General features: G+C 42.3%; 1 protein-coding gene across 1 annotated transcript in view; it reads right to left on the bottom strand.

Moving 5' to 3' along the window:
- LOC126183630 (thioredoxin reductase 1, cytoplasmic-like) overlaps positions 1-16,180 on the bottom strand; it is a 99,427-nt gene extending 83,247 nt beyond the window's left edge. Inside the window, exons 1-2 of the mRNA XM_049925753.1 lie at positions 15,953-16,180; positions 9,680-9,743 (exon numbers count right to left, since the gene is read on the bottom strand). Coding sequence (XP_049781710.1) covers positions 9,680-9,743; positions 15,953-16,090 — 202 coding nt within the window. The 5' untranslated portion in view covers positions 16,091-16,180. The remainder of the gene's footprint in view (positions 1-9,679; positions 9,744-15,952) is intronic.
- Positions 16,181-16,384: the final 204 nt, after the last annotated feature.

Genomic DNA, 16,384 nt, shown 5'->3' with positions numbered 1-16,384 from the left:
TGACAGAAAACACGGAACCGACAGAGGGTCGGTGAGTGAGAATCAATAAAATGAGATTCCTGGAGAACCACCCAAGCTGCAGAGTAAGACGAAAGAAGGGATTTCAATTCCAGAAGGTGACGATAGTATCCATTACAATTCCATTGCAGAACCACAGAACGATGATTTAAATGGGGGCTGAACACGCTAGAGCCAGTCATACCGCCGGGTCCCCACCCGTCACTGACAAGGAGGAGGCGACATCCATGAACGACAGGTCAGAATCCGGTTGTGAAGTTGGGGATGGGACATCTGGTGACACCAGAGGCTCTTTGTCCCGGGACTTATGTTTCTTCTTCTTTTCAAGCTGAGATCGAGGAGGGCTGTGTGGCATAAAGGAGCCAGCTGCAGGAAGATCAGGAACAGAAAGAGACCGGGCGACCTGGGGCCGACCGACCGCGGCTCTCGCAGTCGTCGTGCGGCAGCAGACCTTTGGCCTGGAAGGGGCATCCCGGAAGAGGCGCCCTTGACCGGCAGACACCGAAGGAGTGGGACACTTCTCCGGCTGGGGAGGGGGAGCAGCGCCCAGAGGAGAAGGTGTGGGAGCCGGAGGGGAGGGGGGGGGGGGTGAAGAGAGGGGTCCGGGATGGGGGTAAGGAAGGGGGAGGAAGGGGTGAAGATGTAACCAAGGCGTAACTAGATGTCATGGACACAGGGTGAAGACGTGTATATTTCTTACGGGCCTCTGTGTAGATTAAACGATCGAGGGACTTATACTCCCGTATCTTCTTTTCCTTCTTATATACTGGGCAATCTGGTGAACGTGTAGAATGACTACCATGACAATTTACACACACACGAGGGGGAACACAGGGACTCCCCTCATGGAGTGGACGTCCACAGTCACCACAGAGAGGGGCCTGTGAACAGTGGGAAGACATGTGGCCAAAATGCAAGCACTTAAAACACCTCATAGGAGGTAGGATGTACGGTTTCACATCACATCGATAAACCATAACCTTAACTTTCTCAGGGAGGGTATCCCCTTCAAAGACCAGGATAAAGGCACCAGTATCAATGCGATTGTCTTTAGGACCCTTCTGGACACGCCGAACAAAGTGAACACCCCGCCATCTGAGATTGACCCGACGTTCCTCATCAGTTTGAAGGATGAGGTCCCTGTGAAAAACCACACCTTGTACCATATTTAGAGACTGGTGGGGGGTAATGGACACAGGAATTGTGTCAAGATCTATCTACATCTACATCTATACTCCGCGAGCCACCTTACGGTGTGTGGCGGAGGGTACTTATTGTACCACTATCTGATCCCCCCTTCCCTGTTCCATTCACGAATTGTGCGTGGGAAGAACGACTGCTTGTAAGTCTCCGTATTTGCTCTAATTTCTCGGATCTTTTCGTTGTGATCATTACGCAAGATATATGTGGGCGGTAGTAATATGTTGCCCATCTCTTCCCGGAATGTGCTCTCTCGTAATTTCGATAATAAACCTCTCCGTATTGCGTAACGCCTTTCTTGAAGTGTCCGCCACTGGAGCTTGTTCAGCATCTCCGTAACGCTCTCGCGCTGACTAAATGTCCCCATGACGAATCGCGCTGCTTTTCGCTGGATCATGTCTATCTCTTCTATTAATCCAACCTGGTAAGGGTCCCATACTGATGAGCAATACTCAAGAATCGGACGAACAAGCGTTTTGTAAGCTACTTCTTTCGTCGATGAGTCACATTTTCTTAGAATTCTTCCTATGAATCTCAACCTGGCGCCTGCTTTTCCCACTATTTGTTTTATGTGATCATTCCACTTCAGATCGCTCCGGATAGTAACTCCTAAGTATTTTACAGTCATTACCGCTTCCAATGATTTACCACCTATGGCATAATCGTACTGGAATGGATTTCTGCCCCTATGTATGCGCATTATATTACATTTATCTACGTTTAGGGAAAGCTGCCAGCTGTCGCACCATGCATTAATCCTCTGCAGGTCTTCCTGGAGTACGTACGAGTCTTCTGATGTTGCTACTTTCTTGTAGACAACCGTGTCATCTGCAAATAGCCTCACGGAGCTACCGATGTTGTCAACTAAGTCATTTATGTATATTGTAAACAATAAAGGTCCTATCACGCTTCCTTGCGGTACTCCCGAAATTACCTCTACATCTGCAGATTTTGAACCGTTAAGAATGACATGTTGTGTTCTTTCTTCTAGGAAATCCTGAATCCAATCACAAACCTGGTCCGATATTCCGTAAGCTCGTATTTTTTTTCATTAAACGTAAGTGCGGAACCGTATCAAATGCCTTCCTGAAGTCCAGGAATACGGCATCAATCTGCTCGCCAGTGTCTACGGCACTGTGAATTTCTTGGGCAAATAGGGCGAGCTGAGTTTCACATGATCTCTGTTTGCGGAATCCATGTTGGTTATGATGAAGGAGCTTTGTATTATCCAAGAACGTCATAATACGAGAACACAAAACATGTTCCATTATTCTACAACAGATTGACGTAAGCGAAATAGGCCTATAATTATTCGCATCTGATTTATGACCCTTCTTGAAAATGGGAACGACCTGCGCTTTCTTCCAGTCGCTAGGTACTTTACGTTCTTCCAGCGATCTACGATAAATTGCTGATAGAAAGGGGGCAAGTTCTTTAGCATAATCACTGTAGAATCTTAAGGGTATCTCGTCTGGTCCGGATGCTTTTCCGCTACTAAGTGATAGCAGTTGTTTTTCAATTCCGATATCGTTTATTTCAATATTTTCCATTTTGGCGTCCGTGCGACGGCTGAAGTCAGGGACCGTGTCACGATTTTCCGCAGTGAAACAGTTTCGGAACACTGAATTCAGTATTTCTGCCTTTCTTCGGTCGTCCTCTGTTTCGGTGCCATCGTGGTCAACGAGTGACTGAATAGGGGATTTAGATCCGCTTACCGATTTTACATATGACCAAAACTTTTTAGGGTTCTTGTTTAGATTGTTTGCCAATGTTTTATGTTCGAATTCGTTGAATGCTTCTCTCATTGCTCTCTTTACGCTCTTTTTCGCTTCGTTCAGCTTTTCCTTATCAGCTATGATTCGACTACTCTTAAACCTATGATGAAGCTTTCTTTGTTTCCGTAGTACCTTTCGTACATGATTGTTATACCACGGTGGATCTTTCCCCTCGCTTTGGACCTTAGTCGGTACGAACTTATCTAAGGCGTACTGGACGATGTTTCTGAATTTTTTCCATTTTTGTTCCACATCCTCTTCCTCAGAAATGAACGTTTGATGGTGGTCACTCAGATATTCTGCGATTTGTGCCCTATCACTCTTGTTAAGCAAATATATTTTCCTTCCTTTCTTGGCATTTCTTATTACACTTGTAGTCATTGATGCAACCACTGACTTATGATCACTGATACCCTCTTCTACATTCACGGAGTCGAAAAGTTCCGGTCTATTTGTTGCTATGAGGTCTAAAACGTTAGCTTCACGAGTTGGTTCTCTAACTATCTGCTCGAAGTAATTCTCGGACAAGGCAGTCAGGATAATGTCACAAGAGTCTCTGTCCCTGGCTCCAGTTCTGATTGTGTGACTATCCCATTCTATACCTGGTAGATTGAAGTCTCCCCCTATTACAATAGTATGATCACGAAACTTCTTCACGACGTTCTGCAGGTTCTCTCTGAGGCGCTCAACTACTACGGTTGCTGATGCAGGTGGTCTATAGAAGCATCCGACTATCATATCTGACCCACCTTTGATACTTAGCTTAACCCAGATTATTTCACATTCGCATTCGCTAATAACTTCACTGGATATTATTGAATTCTTTACTGCTATAAATACTCCTCCACCATTGGCGTTTATCCTATCCTTGCGGTATATATTTCGTTACTGTTCACTTCCGGTTTTAACCAACTTTCCGTTCCTAATACTATATGCGCACTATTTCCTTCAATAAGAGATACTAATTCAGGAACCTTGCCCTGAATACTCCTGCAGTTTACCAATATTACGTTAACTTTTCCTGTTTTTGGTCTCTGAGGACGGACGTTCTTTATCAACGATGATAATGTCCTCTCTGGTAAGCCGTCAGGTATTTTATCGTTTCGCCCAAGGGGGGGTCCCTCTAACCTGGGTAAATGGGTACAGGCACGAAGGGCCGCAGATTGGGCAGCTGAAGCAGTTTTGATCAGCAACGAACCCGACCGCATCTTGCTCAGGGAGTCCACTTCGCCAAACTTGTCTTCAATGTGTTCCACAAAGAATAAAGGTTTGGCATTGGTGAAAGTATCTCCATCAGTCCTGGTGCAAACTAGATAACGGGGGAAAGGTTTCTCCCCTAGCTGACGGGCCTGACCCCTCTTCCCAGGGGGTAGCCATGGAAGGGAAGGCCGAAGGGGCAAGAGAAGAAGCACTTGAAGAATCAGTTCCACACAGAGAGACGGCCGCAGAAGAACGGCCAGAGTTCTGGACCCGTATGCGTTTCATTTGCATAGCGTTTGCCCTGATACCACCCACTCCGATCAGGGGCTCTCCTCACGGGCGCCACCCAGCCACAGCAAGGGCCGTCTGGCACAGCGGCCACTGCCGGGAGTTCCGATGCTCCAGGATGACGAGCAACCACTCCAAGGCATGCATGAGGTGGTCACAGCTCAGGTATCAGAAGCGTGATCCCTGTGTGTTCAGGGGGCTCAAACAAAAGGGTACATAGCGACCCCACCACACGGGCTGGCTACCGTGCTGGCTATGCACCCTAGCATCAGACGACGACGTGAAAGAAAAGGTGGAATGTACTAGGAGAGCACACGTCGGAGACACTAGGTAAGGTGCTCTTCCCCAAATGGCTCACACTACAGAGGAGAAATTTTGTAATGGAGGTCAAACCCCAGAGGGGGACCAAGGAATGCCAAAAGGAGGAGATGATTACGCAACAAAGCCGGATTGTAAAACCAACAGAACAAGGACGATAGTGGGGGCCAACATAAGCAAGGACACCAAGAGAGGGAGAGGAGAGGGCGACGGGAAAGGAGCAAGAAGGGGAAGGGGAAGGAAATGCAGCCCTGGAGAGAAACAAGGCTGCAATAGCTCGGGGCCCCGTGCTTGCCACGCACGTATCCACAAAAGAGTTGTGGACCCCCGGGGGGGGGGGGGGGGGGGGGGGGGGGCGCAATTAGATGGAGGTGTTGGTCAATGAGGGCTGAAATTCTTTCAGTGAAGGCACAAGGACTGGAGTTGGTGCTGGACTTCTGGAATGGGATCACTCTGGTAGAGATTATAGGTGGAGGAGTCATAACTGGCGGAGGGCTTCTCCCAGGTAGTCATGGCGATTGGTAGTATTAGGAGTTTCTCTTCGTAGTCAAGTACAGACTAGACAATCTGTCTCCTTGCAATTTTAAGAGACCCCACCCCAACTGAACTGCATTTGGAGTGTCATGCTCATAAATATGGCTTCAATTCAGCAGCTTTAATGAAAGCTTGTGCTATTTGTGGACCAAAGAATACAGCATGATGGTTCCCCTACAGCATTATTGTTTTCCAATCTAAGAGAAAATCAAAGGCCGCATAGGTGGCTCAGAACACTTGTGTCACATATGGAGAGAATGACAGATCAAGCAAGGCAAAAATTTTAACGTGACTGATTCATCACATTCAAGAAGCCCACTAGGCTTTCATACATACTTTACGAACACTATTATATGACTGTCAATAGTTGACTCCAGAATTAACAGATGTCATGTGTAAGTTCAAAATTCCTGTGTAAGAGTTCAAAAAAACAAAACAAAACATAGTAGCAGTGATTACTTACCCAACCCCCCCCCCCCCCCTTGCTCATCACGAGCAAAATTAAGAAAATCAACCGTACATAATTAAGAGTCACTGGTGATAAAAAAATAAATGGGTATTTGTTCTAACACAAAACATCAAGGAATCGTTTAGCTCAGTTTCTGCCCATACATAGAAGGCTGATTGGTTGCAGCTTAAGAGACTAAAACAGCTAGGTCATCAGTTGCTTGGTCATGAGAGATTTCATCTTGAGTTAGTGGCATCAGCCAGAAATTTTATTATACTATAAAAGTATGAAGGAGTGGTAAAACAGGCCTTGGAAGCAATGATGATAACAGAGCTGAGAAATAACTAAACAAAGTAAAACTTCATTATCAGGGTATGTGGTGAGAGAACCTCCACCCGCAACTGACCCCACCAACCTGGTTAAGGATGCAAACAGCGATAAAGACTGCCTTCTATTTTGGAGATTCATAATATTAAAAGCAAGAAGGCTAAAAATGTAATGGACATCATGTTAACTGACAATAATAAAATAAGGTGAGAGAAATGATCACATCAGGAGGTGCATGGGGCCAGGCAAGTGTCCCCCAGGGCTCTGCAAGCAACAGGGCTGTCCTTCCCATAGCCCCCCCCCCCCCAAAAAAAACCATTATAATCAAAATGTTGAAAAGCGGACCACCACCCAATATTCATTGGAGTGCCACCCTTAAAACACAAAATAGTATGCTGCAGAAAAAAAGAGGTCAGTGCATCAGAAAGTAATGAAAACAGAGTAAAAGAAGATGACCAAGGCAGCTGGCAAATGAGGTAATGTCAAGGGCTCCCAGATCCAGCATGCGGTGAGAGACGCCCCAACCCCAATCACACAGTTCCTGCCCCAAAAATAGTTTGAAACGTTCTATCTGAGAATTAAAACTACTTTCATAGAGAAAACAAAGAACCAGTTCAACTGTCCAATAACCATCTGCCAATATTATTGACAAATAATCCAGATCATATGCGATCTGAAGTTTTCCCGGCGTATTTCCAATTTGAACAGTTCTCGGGTATCCGACTGATATATATATATATATAACCCGCTCCACCATTCCTCTCCTGGTGTCTTTGGTGCGGCTGGCGTGGCAGCTACTGGAGGTGGTGGGGGAAGTGTCGGACAGGGAGGGGGGGAGAGAATTGTTGGATTACAGTGGTCATCAAGGACAGTGGCCTGCCTGGGGGTAAATAAATGGTACAAATGGTAATCAATGTGGTTGTTTGCACTCGCACTGTCTCTGCTTCCAACGAGTTCACTCACTGACAATATCTGTGCAAGCGATTGTACAGACTCTTCCTGATGCTCTCTCAGGGCCAGTTCAGTTCTGACAGAACATACAGCAATGTAGAAGAGTTGGGGCACATTCATCAGTGAATTGTGTTTCTCAGGCAGAAAAACAGACCATAGAACAAGAGGAAATTAGTAGTTGCAGCTCTGGCAGGTGACAGTAGTACCCACCGCATTTCCAATGGATCATCATGTTGAGGACGAAAAACATCAACTAACAAGGGTTCGGAGTATGATGGTGTAGTATGATCTGGCAACTCTGGGGTCACCAGAGTAGCCTTCTCCTCTTTCACTTCTTTTAGTGGCCAAAATTATTGTCAGAGCTTGTCTGCTGTGGGTGTAAGAATGGAAGAAGAGCAGCAGCCCTGAGACTCACTTCCCATGGATCCTTGAACCAGTGGCTGGTGTCAGGTCTCTCTTTTGTGGATTTCCAGGAAGAGGGTTCCTGAGCAGGAGCCTTGACACCAGTAAACATGAGGAAGTGGTTGCTAAAGGCAGTGTTAACAGCACTGCTAGAGAGGAGGGCCTATATGCCAGCGGGTCAAGTTTATTTGTCCAACTACCGGGCGTTGATAGTGAGGAAGTAGTACAAGATGTACTGCTAATGACCTGTCCACATTAGTAACGGACATGGATATCACTGAGACTTCCAAACAAGAGGAAATCTATGACCGTAAGCTCCTGGATTTTGCATTCATCGAGTAGGTTAGCATATTTCGACGATCAGGGATGGTGACACAGACAGGTGATAGTGCACATAGCGAAGTTTTGTAAAGTGCCTGGCCACAGTCTCCATAAATTAGGGTGTATGTACAGCAAGAAGACATATGCCAGAAACACTGGCATTCAAAGTGCCTCATTGAGAGTGGAGAAATTAGCACCACATTGCAGTGGCAACATACGAGGCATGTTTTTTAAGTAAGTACCGTTTTGAAATTAAAAAAAAAAAAAAAAAGACAAGACAAGACATGCTAAGATATCTCAATTTTATTTTTACATGAAAGCCTGTACCTTAATCTACTTTTCTACATAATTTTTGTCAATACTGAGGCACTTGTCAATGTTGTACCAGTTTTTGAATACCCTCCTCATAGAAGTCTGCCGCCTGTCTTGTTAACCACTGCATCACCACAGTTTTGACTTCGTCATTGTCTTGAAGACGCTGACCGCCCAGGTATTTCTTCAAGTGCAGGAACAGATGGTAATCACTGGGCGCAAGATTGGGACTGTATGGAGGATGATCTAGAGTTTCCCATCGAAAAGATGTGACGAGATCTTTGGATCTTTGGTCTGATTTGCCACATGCGGACGGGCATTGTCTTGCAGCAAAACTATGCCCTTGCCCAACTTCCATGGACTGTTACTTTGATTCTGGTGATATAGGCCATCCATGTTTCCATCGCCCATAACAGTTTGGCTTAATAAATCATCACCGTCATTGTGGTATTGCTCAAGGGAAGTCAATGCACTGTCTAAATGCCAGGCTTTGTGCACATCCGTCAAAATTTTTGGATCCCAACGTGCGCACAATTTTCGGTAATTCAAGTGCTCGGTCACAATGCCATACAAAACACTACGAGAAACATTAGGATAGTCATCCCGCAAGGAGGAAATCATAAAGAGTCTGTTTTCTCTCACCTTATTGTCCACTTCCTGCGCCAAACTTTAACGACAGAAGGTCGCCCACTCCGTTGTTCATCATGCACATTTGTGTGGCCGTCTTTAAATGCTCTCACCCACTTTCTTACCATGCCATCATTCATAATGTTTTCTCCATAAACTGCACAGATTTCACAATGAATATCTATCGCTTTTAGGCCTTTAGCACTAAGAAATCTTATAACAGCCTGTACTTCACAGTCGGCGGGATTCACGATTATCGGAGGCATCTTAAACACTCAGTACCCAACGTAAACAAGGAAGACTCAGACTGTAATGGCATCAGTGCGTAGATTAAGGTACAGGCTTTCGTGTAAAAATAAAAAAATCGAGATATCTTAGCACGTCTTTTTTTAATTTCAAAACAGTACCTACTTAAAAAATGCACTTCGTAATTTTTTATCTTTCCTGGTAGCAATTCTTCCTCAAAAACATGGCTGACTGCACTGGTGTCTACCTTGTTGTCAGTGGGGCCTTGGCATGTTGTACACAGTGGATCCCTTGCCTCTCAAAGTGCTCACACAGTGCTTTATCAGACTGCATTGTTAAGTCGCAGTGAAAAATTAATCCCTGTATCGTGTTGTAGGTCTTACAAAGTGTTACAGTAACAGGTACATCACCAAGTTGTTTACAAGAAACAGGTACCTGATGAATTTTGAAGCTAGAAACAATGTTGATATTAAAAAGTGTAATAATAATAGCATTGTGCACTAACTTCAGATTAATGTAGAAAACAACAATTAAATGCACACAGCATAAAGTATTATTATTCAGTTGAAAGGCTGCACGTAAATAAATCATTTCCAAAACAGTGCAAACAATTTTTAATGTCTGCAACTACACACCCTAACACAACATCCAGTAATTTTAACAACAAAAGCAATGAAAATAAAGTCAGAAAATATCCATTCTTGAAACTCACCTTGGGTTTGATCCAGTTCAAATGCAAAGTAAGGTTCACTTAAGGATTCCATCAATGATTTCACCTGTCATAAAAGATAATTTGTTAGTTGCAGTACCATTACATCATTAACTTTGATTACATCTATAACATCTTCACCTTGCAATGTCATTGTTAGAAACAGTATTGCCAGTGTCATCAACAGAAGAAGCCCATGACGAGAAGATTTACTAGTGAAGTCACAACTGCTTTACTATAAAAATTGCTCATAGAATGAGTGTTAAAAATATAGCACACAACACTGTCCAAGAGAAATACCAGCAGCAAAGGTGACCTCCAGGAACTCCTTTGGGATGGAAGTCCAAATTACCTCTGCAATAAACAATCAATTTTATTTGTTTCATATATAAATTATGAACTATTGTCTAAAACTTGCTGCTGACACACATTGGTGAGCGAAAACATTATGAACATTGTCCTCTGTGCGATTGAATGGCTTCTGGTGGCATTGCAGCCAAATGATGTAGTAAGAAAAGTTTGTAAGCAGAATAGAGATGAAAAGGGAATCATTCTAGCAATGATACAGTCTGCAAATGGGGATATCTGCTGAGATAAGTGACTTTGACAAATGGCAGATTGTTATGGGCTGGGGCCTAGGAATAAGCGTCTCAGAAAGGAAAAGTTGCTCAGCTGTTCATATGCTACTATTTTATCTAGGGAAAGTGGTTGAAGGTCAGTTACACTAGGAGTAGGAACCAGATGTTGGACATCTGTGCCTTGGCAGAGAAAGTGGCCAGAAGATCCCTTGTTCTGTAAAGAAAGCTAAGAGGCAATCTGTGGCAGATCTGATGAAATAGTACATTCATGTTTCTGAGCACATCGTTCAGCACATATTTTTGAACATGGGGCTCTGCAACAGACTACGTCTTTGTAATTACATGTTGATTGAACAAAGCAGACAGTTCCGATTGCTGTGGTGCAGTGGACACTGGATCATCAAGGTCAGACTGTGAAGCAATGGAAATATGTCACCTGTCCAGAAGAATCACATTTCTTATCACACTGTCAACAGTCATGTCCAGATATATTGTCATGCGCTCGAAACCTGCACTAAGACATGAACATAGGCTGGCTGGGGCAATATTGTGCTATGGAGGATGTTCAGTTGGGATTCCATATGACCTGTGATAGAAATCAAAGGAATTATGACTGTTGTAAATTGTGTGAACATTACTACGGACCAACTGCATCATCAATTCAATTCAATTCATGCTCTGTGTCTTCCCCAACATACAGGGAAAAAAAAAAAGAGACATTAAGTAAGGAAAGTGGAAGCTGGCTTATGAAGTGGATTCAGAATGAAGCAATGGGTATGAATTACCATTCTGACTAGGATTCACAGATACTGAGGAAGTTTTTGATTCAGTTTCAACACAACAGTACATGCAGTCCTTGACAAGCAAAGTACCGATTCAAATATATTAGCACACTTTAAAAAAATAAAAAAATAAATAAAAATAAATAAATGTATACATTACTGCTACAGCTTCTGTCAGACATCATCAGGCTAGTGGGAAATTCAGAATTGGAATAATGGTCAAGCTAGTGAAACCTGTACCACCAAATTTGATTTTCAGTGATCTCACAGGAAGTTTTCAGGCTCTTAAACTGGGAAAACACTGAATGAAACATATCTGACCACCTACAAATGGGCAATGACACTGTAGAGTTTTGCCACTACTGTGGATGAACATGAATCCCTAATGAATAAACTTGTCTTTGAATGTTGGCTTAAAAATGGATGAAGATAATGTTGTTTGAATTAAGAACAAAGGGCATAGAGGCAGTCGAGTTTTTCTTGTCAGGATACTGTAAGACAATAATTGGATGGACTCCAAAACAAATAAACAGAAGAGTAAAAATGGACTGTATAGATTTTGGTAAACTAAATTTATGGTACATGAATGTCTCTAATGTGTTTGGAATTGGAACCTTAGGTTATTATAGTGTTTACTGCTAGTTTGGGCTGTGCAAGCAACTCAAAAATGAAAGATTGCTCAATAATCAAAGGAGAAATAGGAAAACAAAATTAATAGATCAGGAAACAGACTGGAGTGGAGGACATAATTATGACCACAATGAAAATAAAATGGAGATGTGTGTGAGATGTAAACAGGCAATGGACACTAGATGGACCAAAAAAGTTATTCATTGGATTCATGAGATCAGAAAGACCAGGAAGATGATTAATGGAAATTGGTTAGAGGACATTAGAAAGCATGCAATAGCAAATTGAACGTGTATCACAAAAGACTGTAATGGGTGGAAATGTCAAGAAGCAGCCTTAACCCAGCAGTATATTTCAACTGGATGATGATGATGATCCCTTCTCGAGTCATTAATACACAACACAACATTATCAACAATGGCCCTATAAAACTTACTTGGGGTATATCTGTACATGTGGATAATTGTTCAATAAAATGTTACATTCACCTTTCAAGGAGTTTTCAGTTCTAGTGAAAGTCTGTATGTCCCAACACAGTTCTGATAGATTCTGGGTGGTATCTAATAATCAGCTTTTCAAAATTATTCAATCCACCTTGTAGGGTCTACTGTGGACTCTTAGGGTATTCTCAGCATACACATGTATACTGTACAGTGCATGGTTGAAGGAAAATTACTGTATATGCATCATCACCTTTTAATATCTCATTTGCGAGAGAGTGTAGTGTTACATTAATAGCATCCACCTGCCTGAATGAATTTTTACATCCTGAATACAGTATTTTTGCAGTTTACTGTTCTCAGTTTGGAAATACGGAAGCGTCCGATCCCGCCCGTCTGCTTTGACCTATGACGTCACAAATATGGCAGAAACGACCATAAACCACGATTCCAATATGGCGCATATAAAGTCGGTACGTACACATTATGAGGACGAAAATACATCGAAAAACAAACACACACACTTTCCACAAAACCATTCAAAACCACACAAAACTACGAAAAAAACTGACTTCACAAAACTCCCCAAATACCACTAAACACAATATCATCTGGAATCTGACACTTCCCTTGACCTATATAGCTCAACAGCAGCTCCCGATCCCAAAAATTAGGATCAAACACTTCCCTTGGCCTATATAGCTCAAAAACATCTCCCCATACCAATATCAACATACACAGCCACACATTGGGATCGAACACTTCCCTTGACCTGCGCACTGTTAATTTTATCAGTCACATCCATTCCCGAACAAAAACAACAACCGATTAATTTTACTGAAATTACCACACAATGTACAGCGAACAACACTAAATTAACCTTCACACAAAATCGTTAACTCACTGAAACGAATTCCACTACAAACACAGCCGACACTAACAATTCTGGATAATGAGCAGAAGCAAACTGAGCCCATTACACCACACAAACGAAAACCCTGAACATACCACCAGAGAGCACAACAAACCACAACATGACGACATCTACAAACATGCCACACTCTCAAACCGCGCCGTCATGACGTCACACACGACAACACCCTTACGTCACGGGTCAAAGCTAACGAGTGGGATCGGACGCTTATGTTGACATGTAGTTTATTCATGAAAGATGAGGGAATGGATCATGTCACTGACTTTGCATGGTATAGAGCTATGAGTTTTTGCTAGATCATTTGCTAGGCTCTGACAGACCTAAATGATGCACAACTTCCCACTAAGCTGTCTCAACCAGCTTCCCAGTATTATCTTTTATAACATGAAAGATGCAACATGGTTTTGCAACATTCTTCAACATAAACAAGGGTGATTTTTAGCAACTGAATAACTGCTTTTGTACACATTCATCTGGAGTTTGTCATTTTGTACCAGATTACAACTCCTCCAATTTCGTAAAACTAAAACTTTGCAGACTGTCATGAGTAGGAAGTAACTTTCTATCAGTTCTAAAACATACACACACAGCCCTAGCCTTAATCAACGAACTTAGGTTACCACTACAAATGTAGCTACACTTTGATCTCGATCATGACTTAAAATATCATGTTTCATTTCTAGCAATCTGTTCCAAAATGTATGTGTCATGTTGGTACTGTTCGGCTAGATAATTGTGTCCAAGGAGCATGGGTTCTCTATGGCTGTATTACCAATACTCTACCAATGAGTAGCTACTTTTGGATGGTCTGTGTTAGAACTGCATCAATCTACAATAATAAAACGGTAAAATAGACACTACAAAAAAAAAAAAAAAAAAAACGTTCAAAAGTGTGTGAAATCTTATGGGACTTAACTGCTAGGGTCATCAGTCACTAAGCTTACACACTACTTAACCTAAAGTATCCTAAGGACAAACACACACACACCCATGCCTGAGGGAGGACTCTAAGCTCCGCCGGGACCTGCCACACAGTCCATGACTGCAGCGCCTTAGACCGATCGGCTAATCCTGCACGGCAGACGCTATAATAAAATATCAGTTTTGTTGCTAGTGTGATAGCACTCTGTTGGCAGTCAGGTATGATGATGTTGATGATGTTTGGTTTGTGGGGCGCTCAACTGCGTGGTTATCAGCGCCCGTACAATTTCCCAACCTTTGCTCAGTCCAATTTCGCCACTTTCCTGGATGATGATGAAATGATGAGGACAACACAAACACCCAGTCATCTCGAGGCAGGTGAAAATCCCTGACCCCGCCGGGAATCGAACCCGGGACCCCGGGCTCGGGGCAGTCAGGTAGTCATTGCTTTACTACTACAAATGAGTATACTGGGTGTTCTTTTACATCACTCAATATTTTTGCTTTAAATAGATCCCCTGAAGGGACTGAGCACTATTTTGTACTGCACTAAACATTTTCAATTTTTGAAGTCATCGTTGGGGAAGTATGAGAACTCCTAGTTATTTCTAGAATTATACTGTGTGACAAATGCAGGTGATTGATATAGAAGTAGCAACTGGTGGATCAATACTGTGCCCCCACCTCATCTTTTTATGGATGGCCTATCTTCTCCAATTGCTGGAAACAAAAAATGGTTCGAGCAATCTGCAGTAAACAGTGGTTATGAATGGAGTTAATTACATTACAAATTCTGAATAGAACATGCCAAACCCTCCAAATGTGCTGTGGGATGGGCGCTGCTTAAGTTTTTGAAATTACATAGGTTTTTCAATGCTATTAGTATTAACTGCTATATCAGCTGCCTTTGCAATGGTACAGCAACTGGATAATGGCATTGTCTACATGAAAAAATATCCAAAGACAGATTTTTGCATTCCAAGTACCGTTTTCCCCACTACTACTTTCAAACATTGTTTCAGCTACAAGCATTTGGACACGAAAGTTTGTGCCAATACCTCACCAGAACATCTTGCCGAGTTTTTTAAAAGGGAGTGCAACAGTATTGTGCATTGTCTTTCTTGTGGACCAAGACATTCCATATGTTTTATACTTTGATTTATCTGCAGCACACACTGTATCATAAAAAAAGTTTTATTACACTGTTTGTATACCAAGCAGGATTTATAGCATCTTCAACTATTGTGTAGACTACATATTGTTCTAAGCTTGATCAACCATTCATTTGAATTTCCTCTACATGTCCATGGCCTAAATCGCAAAATTCTAATTATTGTTCATGAAACAAGGGCATTTCTATCTCTTCAGAAATCTTGAAAAAGTACTTTGTTTTCTTAGGTTTATTGCATTAGCAGTCTGTTGTACACTTGTGATTATGCACGATATACTGCAGACTCTATACCGAAGGTAATCTCTACATGAATATCCTCAATCATATCTTGTACTTTCTCGTTGCTAGAAATTGGTATCCATACCCTGCATTATAAATATTGCTAGACTAAAATAAAAACTTGTAAAGCTGCCACACGGAGATGCGAGGGGGAAAAAAAAAAAAAAGCTACCACTCAACTACAACAATATTTACGGCAAATTGTTTAGAAAAGGCAACACATTTTTTACACCTCATTTTCTGTTACTCGTGTGCCGTAGAACGAACAACCTGGTGGATGGTAGTTAAATTTCTTATATTTTTAACGTAATGTAACACATAACAAACTGACAGAAACTTTGTAGAACGCAATCCACTTACAACGTTAATAAAAACATTTCACTGTCAGTAGGCCCTACAGCTCTTAATTTCTGGGTAAAAGGATGCATAGTTACTTGTTTTCAACGAATGGTCTCTCTATATTTTACAGAATAATTACAGGTCATACAATCTCATACATTCTACATGGAGAATAACAATGTTTAATTAATGTAGTACCCACCTGCTTGCAGTAAGGGCATGTTGTCTTGCTAAAAATTGCTACTTTATTACTATTAATAATGTAGTCTACTAAACTTTCACCAGATAATTTCTCCATAGTGGTAGTTATCTGCTTGAATAACACACTAAATATTTTCATACTCCATAACCTTTACATTAAGAGCACCGTCGCGATATCGCGCACATGTAACTCACTTCCCCCCAAAACAAAACTCTGTCGCAGATCAGCGATGTACCCAACTTATATCCACTCTCACCACAGATACTAAAAGTTGCAGCGTCACTTATCTTGCACGCAGTGACTTGCATGTCATACAGACTCTGAAAGTCACTGGTTGACTACGTCACTTTGCCGGAGCATAACATCGCAACTATCTTTAACGTCCGTTTTCAATACTCATGGCTTGATATTTTAAAATGACAACTCTGCAGT

This window comes from Schistocerca cancellata, chromosome 4 (genome assembly GCF_023864275.1).
Source record: "Schistocerca cancellata isolate TAMUIC-IGC-003103 chromosome 4, iqSchCanc2.1, whole genome shotgun sequence".
Lineage (NCBI taxonomy): Eukaryota > Metazoa > Arthropoda > Insecta > Orthoptera > Acrididae > Schistocerca > Schistocerca cancellata.
Note: the sequence above shows the minus strand (reverse complement) of the source record. Positions and strands in the feature narration are given on the sequence as shown.